The sequence below is a fragment of the Balaenoptera musculus genome, chromosome 7 (genome assembly GCF_009873245.2).
Source record: "Balaenoptera musculus isolate JJ_BM4_2016_0621 chromosome 7, mBalMus1.pri.v3, whole genome shotgun sequence".
Taxonomy (NCBI): domain Eukaryota; kingdom Metazoa; phylum Chordata; class Mammalia; order Artiodactyla; family Balaenopteridae; genus Balaenoptera; species Balaenoptera musculus.
Genome location: NC_045791.1, coordinates 107,475,004 through 107,491,786, shown reverse-complemented (window position 1 = coordinate 107,491,786; position 16,783 = coordinate 107,475,004). Strand labels below are relative to the sequence as shown.

Below are 16,783 nucleotides of genomic sequence, written 5' to 3'. Positions count from 1 at the left end.
TGTACCAGTTACTGGGAAAGAGATGCACCTTTTTCTTTCTAGGATCTACACCGAGGATGTGAGCCCAGGGCTGCCAGTAGGAAAACAGAAGAGAGATGGAGAGAGACCTGGTCTAAAGATTTCTTTTGAGCTCCATGGCTTCTAGACATGCCTCAACAGAATCGTAATCATGAACTTTTCCATTACGTCAGTGAATATATTTCCATTTTTATCCAACTCAATTTGAGTTGAATTTCTTTCACAACTAATTCAGGTTGCTTACAACTTCATTCCCCATTAAATTAAAACAGTGTGTGGGTGGGGTGTGGAGTGACAGAGAGCACGCAGGCCCTCAGCCCTTGGCACTGGGCTTCGAGAAGGCAGCCTGTATGTAGGTTCCGCCTTGGCGAAGTCAAGCGCCCGGGGCCTTGGTCTCCTCATCTGGCAGGTTGGACAGAATGATACACAAGGCCTTTTCCAGCCCTGGACCCGGTCTGGGAAACTGCTGCCGCCACGGGAGTTCCAAAGGAGGGATGGCTGTTCCTGCCATCTTACATGAGGTCTTCTCACATGGTTCGATACCAACAGAATTGCCTATTTTATCATAGCTTGTGAAACGAAGGTGGTAAAGGAAAGTATTTCTATAACATTTTGGGTTTTACTCATAAATGGTTATCGTTTTCATTTCCGGCCCCCTAGACCCCATTCTCATCTTTCTGCCTCATACGCTGGAGTCGGCAAGAAGGCACCATCCGTTCTGCCTCCGCCGCTACTCCTCCAGAGCAGCTCTGCCCCAGACCTGTGTGCATCTGAAATGCACGCTCAGTTTCCTTGGCACCTGGAGAGGATGAGCCTTGGTTGTGTGTTTACAAACCAGAATAAGAGCACTGAACTGGAGTGAGGGGAGATGGAAACCGGACACTGGGCATTGGTGTTTCTTACCTACGGTGCCACGGACTCCAAGCTCCTGACACGTTTTGTTTCAGGCCCAAGTGCGTCTACAGGGCCTAGTGCAGGAGGAGTGGTTTACCTGTGGGCAGGTGATTCTCAGGTCTCAAAGGAGGGTGGTAGAGGGTGCTCTCCCGAGATGCTAACACATGACCTGGCATGTCAGCAGAGTCGGTGGAAACACAAGTAAGGCAGCCAAAGGGGCTGTCTGGGACTGGTGAGTCGTCGGAGTTATCTGGGGCAGACAGGGTCTCCTTAAGCCGAGGTTTGGATGTGTGCATCGCTGCCGCCAGGCAGGAAAAGCTAGGCCTCCGGGGCACCCTGGGCACAGGCCTGCGCCCCAAGGGCGGCGGTGGCCCGGTGGAGCCCCTTGGAGCTCTGGCAGGGAAGCGAGCCAGGGCATCGCGGAGGGCCAGGGTCCGGGGCACCGCACAGGGCGCGAGAGCGGAAACGCGCCCGGGCTGGCTCACTGCGGACAGCTCTCTCCTTTCCCCTTTCTTGAGGGTCGGGGAACCTGACCCACCGCCCTCTCGCTCCAGCGGGGCACTCTCACCCCCGCCCAGGACACTTCCCAGCCCCTCGGGCAGAGCTGCCCCGGGCCGCCTTGCCCTGGACTCCGAGCCGCGCCAAAGCCCACGGAGCCTGGACCCCCGGACCCGCTCCCCGAGGCCGGCTGCACCGCCCACGGCTGCAGTCCCGCCGGCCGTCCGCTGGCCTGGGATCGGGGGGCGGGGAGTTCCGGGAGCCGGGAGCTATTTTTACAAGATGCGTCAGTGGGCCGAGGAGGAAGAGCCTGCTCCGGGGCCCATTGTCTGGGCGCTGCGCGGGAGGGGACGCCGGCGGCGATTTCGAAAGCTCCGAAGGGCGCGAAAGCCGCCGGCCGCGAGGGGAGGTCCACGCCCCACCCGGGGCCGCGGGAGGGGCGGGGCCATTGGGGCGGGGCGGGGCGGGGCGGGGCGGGGCGGGGCGGGGCCCGCGAGGGGCGGAGCCGGGCGCCCTCCCGCCGCTGCAGGCTGGCGGCGGCGGCGGCGGCGGCAGCGAGGGGACGGCGGGGACAGGCAGGCGGCCGCGCCGGCAGCAACAGCCGGGGAAGCCCACGCCCCGCCTGCACCTCCGAGGCGCGCCCCGGGAGCGGGAGCGGCCCCGCGGCGGCCCCGCCCAGGCAGAGGCGAGCGCCTGGCACCCGGAGCCCCGAGCCGGCAGCCGCGGAAAGCCCGGGCAGCGGCGGGAGCGCGGGGGCGCGGCCCGAAGGAGCCGCAGAGCGAGCCGGGGCCGGGGGGGGGGGGAGGGCGCCGGGCGCGAGCATCCCGCGCCGCGGCAGCGGAGGCGGCTTCACGGGAGACAAAAGCCCGCCGAGAGACGCGATGCCCGGCCGGCGCGGGCGCGGGGGCCGCGGCGTCTGAGCGCGCCGAGCCGTGCGCCCCGGGGACGCCGAGGCTCGGCCGGTGCCCGCGGCGGAGGGCGGCAGGCGGGGCCCAGGTGCGCCCGGCCGCGTCGGGCCCGTAACTGCTCGGGGGGCGGCGCCCTCCCGCCGCAGCCGCAGTGGCCGGCGCCGCAGCGAGGAGCCATGGGCAACATCTCTTCCAACATCTCGGCCTTCCAGTCCCTGCACATCGTCATGCTGGGCTTGGACTCGGCCGGCAAGACCACGGTGCTGTACCGGCTCAAGTTCAACGAGTTCGTGAACACGGTGCCCACCATCGGCTTCAACACGGAGAAGATCAAGCTGAGCAACGGCACGGCCAAGGGCATCAGCTGCCACTTCTGGGACGTGGGCGGCCAGGAGAAGCTGCGGCCGCTGTGGAAGTCCTACAGCCGCTGCACGGACGGCATCATCTACGTGGTGGACTCGGTGGACGTGGACCGGCTGGAGGAGGCCAAGACGGAGCTGCACAAGGTGACCAAGTTCGCCGAGAACCAGGGCACGCCGCTGTTGGTCATCGCCAACAAGCAGGACCTGCCCAAGTCGCTGCCCGTGGCCGAGATCGAGAAGCAGCTGGCGCTGCACGAGCTCATCCCGGCCACCACCTACCACGTCCAGCCGGCGTGCGCCATCATCGGCGAGGGCCTCACCGAGGGCATGGACAAGCTCTATGAGATGATCCTGAAACGCAGGAAGTCCCTCAAACAGAAGAAGAAGCGGTAATGCGCGCGGCAGCGTTCCGAGCCGGTGGGGGGCGAGCGAGCGAGTCAGGAATGAATGAATGAAAGGCTGGATGGCTGAGCGAGAGCCCGCGCCCGCGAACAAAGACAGCGAACCAAAGCGATGCTTCGAATTTTTAAAGCGGAAGGCAGGACTAGTGACTCGACCTGGGTATGTAGGCAGACTTGCCAACCTGAGCTCGACCTGCCGCCACCCCTAGCTCAGGGGACCTTTTGTCTGAACGCCAGAGCTGCTAAAGGGTTGGGGGCCCCCACTGGGGAGTGGACGTGCAGGTCCCGCCGTATGCCCTCCTGGCCCAGGTTGGAAGGCTCAGATGTCAGAGACAAAAGCGATTTCTTCCTACTCCAGCAGGGCCAGAAGTTCAGGTTTCCCCGCCCTCACTGGGGATCGCACCTGTGAATTTCCTGAGGTATGCGGTTCCCAGAACCCCGGGAGTACCCGTCTGGGGGCATGGTGGCAGTGGGAGGTGCTGGGGGGGGACAGCCTCTCCTTGGGCTGTGAAAGCTGGACAATTTTATGTCACAGGGCAGGCCCCTGTGAAAATTCATCTGTCCTGCTCTGGGCCCAAACGAGGTGCTGGTTTGGGCCATCAGAGGACTGCCTGGAACAGGACGGCAGCCGGAAGGCACGGGGCGCTGCGCTGGCCTCGTCTGGGGAATGCCCGCGAAGAATGCCCCTTTCCTGGTGCTTTGTGGTAGCTTCAGAAGACCAGTTTTGTTGAGAACTGCTTTTCAGCCTGGAATCAGACATCTTCCAGATGGTTTGGACTCTGTCCATGTGTAGGTCATTATCACACAAAGAGACCAATGAAAAAAAAAAATTAGAAAAAAACAAAACAAAAACAAAAAACTGTTGGAGGTGGTGGCCAATGATGCATTTTCTGTTTGCAGAATAGTTAAAGGTGTTTAAAGGGTAAGGCTCTTGACATCAATGCTGGATGCGGTGTGTGTGTAGATGCTGGGACCTCCCTCTGCACTGTGTAATCGGCATACATTTCTAGACCCGTATGTGTGGAATCTTAAATTCTCGTAGCCTACTGTTTGGCTTGTGTGAGCACACCAGCTGCAGATGTGTGCTGAATGACAAGCGGGTTTTGGCAAGGGATGTCTCTTGTAATCCTAACCGCTTGATGATGGGTTATGGTTTTCAGACATGTTTGTTTTTTTCTTTTTTAGATCTGCTACGAATGAATACTCACCTTAGAAATACTCAATTTAGGAAAAAAAGACCTTTTAGATCCCTTTACACTGCAAGTGGCGACATGTTCAGATTTCTAATTGGTTCATCGTGGCCTATCTGGTTTCAGTATTTTCATTACAAATATCTCGCTAGAGTATTTGATGTCATGCACCAACAAATAAAAGCCCACCTTGTTGCAAAAGCCGACCTCATTGCATGGATTTAAAGGCGAGGGAAAAGCACAAGGAGGTCCTTCCTAATTCCTTCTTGTGGAAGCTGGTTGCAGAGCAAATGCAGACACAGTGAGTGCTTGAGATAAAAGAAAGCCTGTGACGTAATGGTCACCTGTCCTCAGGCTCCTCACAGTTTACTTGAAAGAGGCTTTGGAAATAGATAAAGTGAAAGAAGAAGAAATACCTATTTTTAATAATGTAATTTAAAAAATCCTTTATAATCAGGACCGAGTCTTGGTTTGCAGAAGCTGTCATTTACCCTGAAACACAGTATCAAACAGGAAACTTAACGCTTCCTGTGTGATTTTGATTTCCTCTTTGAATCCGTGGTTACAGGTGGAATTACGTTTTTTTCCCCCTCTATGATAAATTTCTGTGCGAAGGAGGCCTTTAGAAATTGGGTATGATCATGTGTGTGAGCATGTGAGATAGTCAAATTATAAATCCATGCCTATTTTCCACTGCACTCAGAAAGTTAATTTAAGAACCAGAGGTAGAAGTCCCGGCTTCCTGCTTGAAACCCAATTCTCCTATGAAATATTTTAAAAGAAGAAACCTAGCAGTCCATCTTCCTTTTCTCTTTTGTCCGTGTATTTGGTACCCCTCCAATGCTGGTCTTTTTGTAGAAACTCAATAGAGAAAATATAGCTGAGCAGTGTTGAAAAGCCTGCAAGATTTCAGTTTACATATCAACAGCATAGTCACTGATTTCTAAATGGGCTGGTCCCATCATCTGAAGATTCTGTATAGAATTATTAAAAAAAAAAATCCATCTTTCTTTATTTTCTTCACATGCAACAATTTCTTAAGCACTTTGACATTTTGGTAGTTCCACACTATTGAGAGAATAATATATTTATTTTGTGACATTGCAGATGCCAAATACTGTAACCTTCTCGTGCTGACAATACTTTGGTTCAAGATCACTGTTCAGATCCTCTCATGCTTTACCAATGATGCGAAATGACTTTGTTTTTTGCATTATCAGTACTTAAGGGTGCAGTCAACTGTTAGTAATTGTGCAGTAGAGCTCTGTGGTGTAGCAACCAATAGTTGAGTCTCAGTTGATTTCTGTAGTGTTTGCCCAAATAATAGCCCATTTCGTCTCTGACCAAATGGAGGAAACACAGGCTAAATCACCTTGGAGCGGTCACCCGGAGGGTCCCCTCCAACGTAGCCGTCTGATTTATTATGCTTCCTGCTCTTCGGAGAATGAATGGGCTTCACATAGAGGAAGTTGGCCTCCCCACACAAGCTTTTGAAATGTTTTCTCATAGACACAGGGAGGCCAGTTTTGTTTCCGAACGATTCTCTTCACGAAATCTCTGTCATGGTGTTGGGACTATGTCTCCTGGTTTGTTTCCGTTTCTACTGCTGTAATTCTCTGTCCTGATCATCCCTTTGGGTTCCCGTTCCCTTTTATATGCATATATGATCCTGTGAACAGAAATAAATTATTTATACAATCAAACGTTTGGGGAAATTGTCTGTGGATGGTTTTTCAAGTTGCCTCTTATTTGTTTCTAGGCCTGAGTGGAGGGATGGATCACAAGATGGTCTCTGCTGTCTAACGGGGTCCAGGGCTGGATGAATCACCTCTGCTTTTTTGGTTTAAGTGTCTAGCCCTGCCCTGCATGGAAGATTTAGAGGCTCGGATGCAGGAGTCTGTGTGCCTGTCCCCCTTATGATACCTGTCAGTGGTCCTCACAAATCCTTGAGGAAAATGGCCTCAATGCCCAGCTGGCGCCAAGCCTCTCAGTTATTAAAAAAGGTCGTGATTGTTAATCACTTCAAATATATGACCTGATTATGTAAAATTGGAAACATCTGTGTGGTACTGTAACAGCAGAGTAATCACCACGCTGCTCAGCATCTTGGCTGCTCTCTTGGTATCCGGGCTGAGTTCATCACTCTTGAACCCATCAGAAAGACTCCAAGACCTGAGTCCTCTTAAATAGGAGGTGTGGTGAGACTGTCCTGCTCTGTACATACCAGCGGGAAAAGGTCCACTTTCTAAAGAAAAAGTGATTGGGCCAGAATCGGTAGACCCTCCGACTGGTTCAAAGTGTAACTCATGGAGGCCCTCAGCAGACATTAAGCAACGAAACTCATTGCTTGGCTGGGTCTTCACTTTGGAACCAAAAAGCCAGTTTCAAATTCTGACTCATGCTCAGGGCCCCATGAGTTTGCTGAAGTTCCTCAGCCTCTGGACCTCAATTTCCCCATCTGTAAAATGGGCTCAAAATGGTTGTTGGGAGGATGAAACACAATAGTGCACTGTGAAGTGCTTGTAAAGCACCTGAGCAAGGCTTGACTTTATTGTTCACTTTGCAACAGAAGCTAAAGTTTAGGAGTCAAATTATATCAAAAGGGCACAGATGCCATTTCTAAATACCGAAACCTAAAAACTGCTTATAGGAGTAGAAATATTAGAAATCAAAAGAAGCAAAAATTGGAACCCTCTTTTTTTTTTTTTTTTTTGGTGCAACCTTAATTTAACCTTAATTTAAGGAAGAAATCCCCGAGGAGCCAGGTAATACTTGGTACTTAGATGATATTGTTCATCTTATGTTTTCCAGGAAAGTAAGTACAAATGCACTGATGCCTAACAACTGAGGAGGCTAATTTTAGTCCTAAGCAGCTGCCTTATTTTCCCCAATTTGAACTTCCCCCCCAAAGTTTTGGTTCTTCATTTGTAAGTGTTTGCAATAGGTGTCTCGAGTTAACTGTTTTTGTGCCTTTACATTTGTCTTCAGGGCCTGTGCTCTTGGAACAATTCTGTACCAACATCATAGGCTATTTTGATGTCACATTTGTATGGTAGTAAGGAAGGACAAATTGGGTGCAAAAAGCAGAAGATAAAAGGCCTGAAATGATCTCAAAAAAGTAAGAACACCCCAGAACTTGATCCCCTTTGATTTCCCAGCTCTCAGCCTGTCCACCTAACCTCTCCCCTTTCCTCCTCTGCGGCCATGTGCACATCTGATGCCCACAATTTGGCCTTGGCCTGCCAGGAGACAAACTGAAGGCATTTCTGTTCTCTCCTCAAATTTGTGTCTTATCTGGAAAACGGCCTTCTCCTTCTGGTTCTCCTGGCTCAGTTGAAACCTTTTTTAAAATAGAATTTGCACAAGACAATGGAGCACTTTATACATCTGTTTTGCACGGTTTCTGAACTTCAGAGTGGGGCAACTTCAGTTTCTAAGAGGAAACTGCAAACTGAGGGTATCAGAAACTGGCATGTGGCTTCTTCCCCAAGATTAGAAGTGAGAATGAAAGAGCTGTGTGGTTTAACCCCACCTAAGTTTTCAGAACATGCCATGGGTGTTTCTTTGAATGATCTGAACTTCTATGCTGAGGTACTCTCATTGTGTGACAGCACGGCATGAAAGAAATAACCAAAACAAGTCACTTTTTAACCCATCTATAGCATGGGTTTGAGAAGACAAGCATCTCTTTTGCATTTATTAATTAAAATTGCTCTCACGTAGTAATGTTAAGGACAGCTCTTTCTATTCCCGTTAGTCCTGTGTAATCATGGTAATAGCCACTGCTAATCTTTATTGAGCACTTCATGTGGGCTGGGCACCATCCCCATCCTCAGTGTTTTATCTGCTTGATCTTTTTTCCTCCCAAGAGCCCCAAGAGATCAATTCATGCATCAAATAAATAAATAATCAATCAACGATATCTGCACTTATAGATGAAGAAACTGAGGTGAACGAAGATTAGACACCCTCCTCCGAGGTCACTGGCTGTTTAGGGTGGAGCCCAGATTGAAGCCCACGGGTTCCTGAGACCCCGAGGCTGAGCCTTTGGAGGCTCCCCGACCTGCTGCGCGTGGAGTAGGAGAAAGCTGGGACTGTGCATCCGGGTAGAAGAGGGTGGAGGCTGGCGTCACCTGCCTGCACCCTCCTGACAGGGGGACCACCACTTCCCACCCACTCCCCAGAGCTCACACTGACAGGCCTGGCCCCAATGCCGGCACCTTGCCTTCCCTTCTTAGAGAACACAGCCCAGTGTCTAGAAAAACACTATGCCTCTTATACCAGTTTCCATCCTTGAAGAATTTTCTTTCTGGTATTCCTTTCAAGAAACTGTGTTGGGGGCAATGGCTCCCTGCCTTATATTTATATACCGCAGGCGACGGACCCTGGGGCTGGTGGGTATCAGTGTTCCCGCATTGGGATCTGAGTCAGCTAACCTCTCAGCCTAGATCCCCACCCACCCCTGCTGCTGCTACCCTGTGAGGCCGAGGGTGCCTGCCCCGCCCGTCCCTCAGGGTGATTCTAAAGATAACATGAGGTAATAGAAAGCACTGTCCAACCTGCAAGGCGAGTTGAGACACTTGTAAACGCTGTGTGTTCCGCTTGGACAGGGCGCCCTTCTCTCTGCGCCGCTGCCCTGGCTCCCGGGAGTGTTCTGCTCGTGCCATTCTGGACAAGCCCAGTATCATGGACTCCCTCTTCATTACCACTGATAAGAGAACTCCACCTCACAGAGTCAACCAAAGGAGACTTCAAGAAGGAAAACATCTCTCCCTGGGAGATTCAGGGCATAGAGCCTTTAGTGGAAGTTTTCATCAAGTGACTGTGGGGGACCATAAGCCTCCTTACATCTGCTGTTGGCAGAATTCTCATCATTCTACTGGCTACTCCTGATTATATTCATTTCCTGAAATGCTAACTCCCTGTGCAATTACTTTCAATGCCCATGTCTCATAAAAGCTAAAATAATTTCAATGTATAATTGAAAAGTCATCATGGTAAGTCATGACAATTGCAACAGCTTATTTCATAAGTATATGTGTGGATCCAGAGATGAAATGTTGCGTTGCTGTATAATTTGAAGTGCACTGTGTTGCCATATTCATCGTGTAAAAAATGCTATTAAAACAATATCCACCAACAGTTGTGACCTCCACTGTACTGAGGACACTCCACTCTTTGGTACCAGGGAGATTTATTACATGGCTCTCGTCCTCAGAAGCCTGATATTCTAGCTGGTGAATCAGGGCTAAACTATCAAGTGAGGTGTCTGACTCCGACGTGAAACCAAAGTCATTGCTCCAGCCATGGTCACATTTTTCATGCCACATGAGCCTTGGAGTAAAACTAGAAATAAGAGCCTGTTACTCTGTGTCCTGATTCACATAATTTGAAGACCTCCGTTTTTCCATCAGTCTCCTTCTCCAGCTGTTTCTGAGATTCCCTGGGGGGTGGTCACTGTGCTGATGACCGCCGCTTCCTCCGTTTCCTCCTTTCCTGCCCCGACCTCTTGTCTGTTTCATAGACCTTCTGGCCGTGAGGATCAACATGGCAGCCAGAACCGCTGGACCCCAACACAGCTGACCCTACTTGTGTCGCCCCATTCTCAGTGTCCAACAGACATTGCAGTGCACGCTTCCTTAGGGAGGGTCTACTCGCACGTGTAAGGCACTCAGATGTCTGAGAGCCTGGGGACTGTCTGAGTGGCCGGCCCAGGCCCGTCCTAGAATCCTCCTTCTTGTCTGACACGGACTGTTTCCTTGAGCCTCTCTTGAGTGTCTCAGCCCTCTAGTCTCCTGCATGGGGTTCTTCCCAGGAGACACCTCAACTGACTAGAAATCCTGGGACAAATGTGAATCCTAGTGTGGACCCCCAGGACCCTAAAGGCAGATGTGTGATCTGTCTTGGATTCAGGTTTCTCCCATAAAATTGGAATTTCCTGCAGAGGTATTGATAATGACCGCTTCTTCCTGAAATTCACTCTAAGTCTTAATTCTGCTCTTCCGGCATCTGTTGGAGTAGTCAGGATGATGAGATCAGAGGTTGAAGAGTTCGCTTTAAGGTAAAGGCTTCTGAAGCCAACACTGTGGGTAACCCACGCACACCCATGCCTTTTTTTTTTTTTTTTTTTTTATTTATTTTTGGCTGCTTTGGGTCTGTTGCTGCATGCGGGCTTTCTCTAGTTGCGGCGAGCGGGGGCTACTCTTCGTTGCGGTGCGCCGGCTTCTCAGTGCGGTGGCTTCTCTTGTTGTGGAGAACAGGCTCTAGGCTCATGGGCTTCAATAGTTGTGGCGCATGGGCTTAGTTGCTCCGTGGCATGTGGGATCTTCCTGGACCAGGGATCGAACCCATGTCCCCTGCATCGGCAGGCAGATTCTTAACCACTGCGCCACCAGGGAAGTCCCCATGCCTCTGTCTTCTTTCTTGCTGGCAGACCTCAATTTTGCTTGGGAGACATCCTCTGCCTCATGGCTATGTGCTCAGGGAAAGTGACCCTGTACCCGGTTTAAGGGGAGATGGGTCTGAACCATGAATTTAATTCATTCTTCTGGCCAGTGACTGGCTTAGGAAGGTCATGTGACATGATTCTGACCAATGAGTCTAGAGGAAAAGTCTTTTTGGAGAGGATTAAGTGGATGGGCTTTAGGAATTTTTCCTTAGGTTTTAAAGCTAGACACCGGGACCATGTAGCTCTCCTTTGCTTCCTCTGAATTTCAGTGAATAAAGATGTGATGCCTGGAGTGGCTGCAGCCATCTTGACACCACGAGGAGAGCCAGCCCACACACTGAAGATGGCAGAAGGGAAATATGCAAGGAACCTGAGTCTTAGATGATGTCACTGAACTGCTGAAATAACCAACCCTGGGCCTGCCCAACCTCAGGACTTCTGGTTATGTAAACAAACACATCACCCGTTACTTGAGATTTCAACTACCTGCAGCTACAAATCCTCAGCTGATAAGATTCATCAGACACCATAACCAGCCCTTGATGGTACAAAATATCTAGGGCACTCCACAAGAGCTGCTGTGTTACAGAAACTGCTCCACCACCTCTGTGCCAACAGATCACAAGCATATTGAAAACTGCCTGGATTGGCCCTGGCTGGGGGAATGGAAGGATGGCCGCTCCGCTCAGCTCCTGGTTTAATAATTACCACCACGGAGCCAAGGACGTTCCAGCCAGGAGAGTGCGGCACACCTTGAATGTAATTCAGAGTAAGCAGCTGAGAACGCCATCAAACGTGAAGCCCTTTACCAGCATTCATTCAAAAGAAATGATTAGCATGATATTAATTGCTACCATTCATGGGATGTTTGTTTTATGCTAGACAATGAATTAAGCACTCTACAGAGTCATTTCCTTTAATTCTCCATGAAAGACCATGAGGTAGGTCTGTTCATCCTGCCTGCACTGCTGCCTGCCTTCAGTAGACAGACAGACAGACAAGTGGATAGATAGACAACCACAATAACAGTTAGTGACCACTTATAGAGGGCCAAGCCCTGAACTAAATACAGTAGGCCGATGTCCTATTTGCATTTCACAATAAATATAATGAGATAGGGACTATTTTTGTCATCACCCTCGTTTCACAGATGCGGAAACTGGCTGGAGATGCTGGGTGTATGGCCAGGGTCACAGCCACGCAGCAGAATGAGACTTGAATCTGGGCAGGCTGACTTCAGAACCTGTGTGCCTACCCCAAGGCAGCCCTGCAGAGCCCGGAGCCGGGGCTCCGCACATGGTAGATGTTCCAGAATATCTGTGAAATCAACGAGCTCGTAATTGGTGGAGTGTCCCCACCGCGGCAGCTCGGAAGGACAGCACGAGGGCTCCCCAAACCAGTGCCTCTCAAATATATGTACACACCACTTACCTGGGGGCCTGTTACATCACAGAAAATGCACAGATCTGCCCCATGAAGTGAGTATCGCCTGGGCTCTGCCAGCACGTGGTACGGGTAAGGGCACAGCCATACTGGCTGGTTGCTAGCGTGGCCCCAGGTATTCGTGAGACTTACGTGCAGCCTGGAGTACAATCTGTTGCATTTCCAGGACACCCCTCAGTAGCCATGACCTTCCTGGTGTCCAAGAGGATCCGTATAATTCCCAGAATGCTAAGATAGTTGACCAGCCCATGGATACCTGCGTGGCAGCAGGTGACGCGACGTCGCAGGAGCGGCTGACAGCTCGTGCCTGCTCCCTTCTGCACGACCCCTCCCGCTTCCTGCCATCCCCACCGGGGCAGAGCCTCCGTGCTCCCTGCATGCTCCTGTGCTTGGATTGAGGGGGGACCCGGCCACGGATGCTCCCCAGTGTGACTTGAAGGAAAAATGGGGCAGTTCGGAGAGGCCGTCCCTTCTCCATGACGTTGCTCCCCTCTGATTCCGAGATAACGGAAGCGAAAGATGGGAACAGCCCGGAGAGAGGGCAGAGTCACTTCTTCCAGGAGAGTCGTGCTGCTTAGCTGGTACCAACCGTGACGTGAGCTAGACGGAAACCTGTGTCGTGTCAGGCCGCTGAGATTTCAGAGTTGATTTGCTGACTGACCGAAGCTGGCGGTTATGAGCGCCATGCACCATCCCTCCCCTCCCCTCCACAAGAACCGACACCACATGACAGGCAGCCGGTTATCTGGAAAGTTGGTGCCAGTGAGCCTGCACGTGCACAGTTCCCTCTGGACTTTAGGACTTTGTTCTCAGGGGTCTTGTTCAGTCCCCTTGTCTTTCTGACTCTTCATCACAGAGTGCATCTGCCCACAGGTCCTCCCAGGTCCTCCTAATCTTTTGACATCAAGGGCAATGCCTCTCCGAGGTCAACATCAAGTTTATTTAAAATTTCAGTGTCCCTGGCAGGTGCATATAATTATACCCGCACTGCAAAATGAGACTGAGGTTAAAGGGCGTGCTGGGGGTCAACAGGCAGTCACCTGTCTTGGGAGAGGTATTAGGCTCCTGGGGCTGCTGTAACCAGGGGCCACAATCTGGGGGGGTGGTTAAAGCAATAGGAACTTGTCCTCCCACAGTTCTGGAGGCCAGAAGCCTGAGATCAAGGTGTTGTCAAGGTTGGTTCCTTCCAGAAGGTCTGGGGAGAATCTGCTCCATGCCCCTCTTCCAGCTCCTGGAGGCTACCAGCCCGCCTCGGCGTCCCCGGACTTGTAGGTGCATCACTCCAATCTCTGCCTCCGTCTTCATCTGGCCTTCTCCTCTGTGTGTCTTCTCCCTTTCTCTTCCCTTATCGGGACACTTGTCATTGCATTTAGGGTTCCCCCTTAATCAGGATGATCTCATCTCAAGATCCTTAATTACATCTGAAAGACCCTTGTTCCAAATAAGTTCACAGTCACAGCTTCTGGGTGGACACATCTTTCGGAGGGTCACCATTCAATCCGTATAGAAGGCAGTGAGAGGAAGCATACTCTCAAAGGGATTATTGAAATATTGATTGACCTCAGAGCTCCCTAAACCGGGGGGACTTCAGGTAGCTCATACCCACTCTATGAAAGTATCTCCCATTCAAGTTACACCGACTCAGTAAGGCCAGTGCAGCTGCCCACCGTGAGTCTCTGGCAGGGCATCACCTGTCTTGATGTGTGCCCTGCCCAGTACACTGCTGACATGGCAGACCTCCTCTTAGCTTTTGTTGGTCTGTCTGTTTGTGCTCAATACAGAGCACCAATATTTGAAGGAAAGGCAGAGAATGTATTCCCCGAGTGGAAGAACACAAGGCAGGCTGCCCTGACCCTTGGGGCTGTCAAACCCATGAGACTTTTGTTGAGAAGCTTTTTGCCCAAGGTGGCTAAACCCCGAAGTGCAGGAGGCAAAGGGAACCCATACTCTGTACGCCTTAGGATGCTGGCTCTGTTACTCATGGAAATGGGAAAGGAATGGACTTCATGCTATCATTGTGAGTTCTGCTAACAGAATTCTATGTAAAGCTGCAAGATGCCACTGAGGCCTTGTGATGATTACTGACAGAAGGGGCACACGTGTGGAGCGGGAGGCCATGTGTTCTCTACTGAATCTGATGCTCTTCTACTATCTGAATATTGGGCAGAGGCCCTCCCAGTTCACCCTCCTAGTCAATAAATACCTGTGTCCCGTGCAGCTGTGGATTTCTGACCATCTGAGCCTCCTGCTGTGCTGGGGATGATTTCTCTCACCCAGCCCTCACAGTGGTGGGTACAGGGCAGAGGGGAGCTGTTGGAGGTGAGGTATAGGGCCCCTTGCTTGGTCACGGAAGCATCAGCTGCTATCCCAGTGGCCACGTGGCTGGGATCAGCCGGAATGAAGACGGGGGACGGTGAGGGGGGGAGAACCGTCGTGTGAGCGGGAAGTTTCTGCCCATGGCTTGGGGTTGGCTACAGGACGGGCCACGAAGGCAGTGCGGATACCAGCAAGCTCCAGAGCCTGGCCTCACGGAGGCAAAAGAAGAGAAACAGACACTGAGGACCCTGTGAAGTCTGCCGACGCCACGCCTCCCTCAGGGTGCAGGGAAATCGGGGGTAGTAATAACAGCCACCATTTATCGAGGCCTTATTATGTCAGGAACTCGCTAAACGCTTTGTACTTTTATTTGGTTTCATCTTGGCAGCAGCTCTGGAGGTGGTATATTAGTCAGGGTTCTCTCTATTACGAGAGACAAAGTAGGTCAAGTTCAAATGGGGATGGTAGGAAGTATGTGGGGCTTGCTCAGAGAATTGGAGGAGAACCCCAGAAACTAGGGCATCCGCAGGGGCCTGGGGACCAGAAAACAAGAGTGGGTCACCGTCAGCACACACCCCATCTCTGCTCCCTCTACGCATTGACTTCCTTCTCTTCTACAGTGCAAAGTCCTTCACACAACAAAAAAGCAACTTTCGTTTCCATCCTGAGGTTTCTCCAATGGTCCACCAAGAGAAAATTCTGGAGAAAGACTCTTAATTGTCCTACTTGCCTTTGGGGCTCAGTCCTGGGCCATTCCCTGTGGCCAGTAGGGTGGCCCATCTAGGACGTGTGTCCACCCAATGAAAGTGGAGCCACTGGTGCAAGAAGTGGGGGGAGGTACTGGAAAAATACACGGCACAGGCAGGTATTACCATCGCCTGGACAGAAGAGGTACCAAGGCTTGGAGGGGTCACGTGGCTTTTGCCCAGGGACTTGAGCCCACGTGCATTTGACTCCACGTCTTGGCTGTCACCCCCCACAGTTCTGCTGTGGCCAGTGCCGGCCACCGTCTCCCAGGCACAGGCTCAACATGCTCACGGGAAAGCCTGTTTGGAAATGAATGGATGAGCGCCAGGGCGATGTTTACATATTGAACAACCGGTATGGTGTGGGCATTACATTAATTTCCGAGTGCTGCTGTAACAAATTACCACAAGTTTATTGGCTTCAAACAGCACCAACTCATTATCTAAGGGCTCTGGAGGTCATTTGTCCCCAAATCGGTCTTGCTGGGCTAAGATCAAGGTGTCGGTAGGACTGCATTCCTTCCAGAGGCTTCAGAAGTTGGCCTTCTATGGTGGACGTCTCTGTGGGCTGTGTTCTGCCCTTTCCAGCTTCTAGAGGACACCTGCGTGCCTCGGCTTGTGGCTTCTTCCTCGAATCACCGACCTCTGCTTCTGTCATCACCTCTCCTTCTCTAGCTCTGACCTTCCTGTTTATGACTAAATTGGGCCCACCTGGATAGTGCAGACATCTCCAGGACACTGTGTTGCCACGGAGGGTGACCTATTCACAGGTTCTGGGGATTAGGATGTGACCATCTTTGGGGGCCATTATTCCACCCACCACAGGCATTGACCAAGCGCAGCAGAAGTCACCTGTGCCGAGGGGCACGGTTTTGGAGCCCTTGCTGTGCCAGATGTTACCCATGCATTTGCTGGATCCTGGGGAGGTGTGGGGGCAGCAGAACAGCAGAGGGAATAGGGGGCTTTGGCCAGTGGCTTTTGGCCAGCTGGCATGGAAGTATTTTAACAGTATCAAGTGGCATGTTGAGACCACGGCAGCCCAGCTGAGGGTCAGCCTGGGTGACAGCCGATTTGCAGGGGTGTCTGTGGCATGCAGCCACACACACCAGCTGGCAGGTGGGGGGTTGCAGGGGGAAGCACCGGAATCTTCGGGAAGGAGGGTCGTGCTGAGTCTGTGGCCAGCTTGACACTGCTTCCCCTGGAACTGGGTAGAGCGGGCCAGGCCTACCCCAGGGCTCAGGGATGAAGGGGTTAAATGAGGCCAGTCACGGTTTCAGGTTAGGTCCAGGTGGCCAGATGCGGGGGAGGAGAGGCAGAGGGAACTGAGAGCAAAGGGGGTCTGGATGGGAGAGGGGCCCACCCTGCAGACCCTTGGGGTCCTTTCAAGACTGGGACTCCCAGGGCCAGGGTGGCTTAGCTCCTTAATAACAGAGGGGCCCACGTGTGAAAAACAAACGAGCAAGTGATCTCTGTCCTAAGAGAAGAGCAGTCTCTGGAAGAGAGCAAGCCTCTCGCCCGGGTGGCGTGTAAGCCTGCACCGGCCTGGCTTATCAGACCCA

The 16,783-nt window shown here is 51.9% G+C and overlaps 1 protein-coding gene across 1 annotated transcript; it reads left to right on the top strand.

Moving 5' to 3' along the window:
* The first annotated feature begins 1,928 nt into the window (after positions 1-1,928).
* ARL4C (ADP ribosylation factor like GTPase 4C) lies at positions 1,929-5,974 on the top strand. Its single transcript, XM_036858697.1, has 2 exons — positions 1,929-3,069; positions 4,267-5,974. Exons 1-2 carry the CDS (start codon positions 2,495-2,497, stop codon positions 4,292-4,294), a joined length of 603 nt encoding a protein of 200 aa, XP_036714592.1. The 5' UTR covers positions 1,929-2,494; the 3' UTR covers positions 4,295-5,974.
* The last annotated feature ends 10,809 nt before the right edge of the window (positions 5,975-16,783 follow it).

Bases quoted from the DNA above. Each gene is read 5' to 3' on its own strand.
- ARL4C (XM_036858697.1), top strand. From the start codon at position 2,495: ATGGGCAACATCTCTTCCAACATCTCGGCCTTCCAGTCCCTGCACATC. The intron at 3,070-4,266 runs GTAATGCGCGCG...TTTCTTTTTTAG, and splicing joins CTCAAACAGAAGAAGAAGCG to ATCTGCTACGAATGAATACT.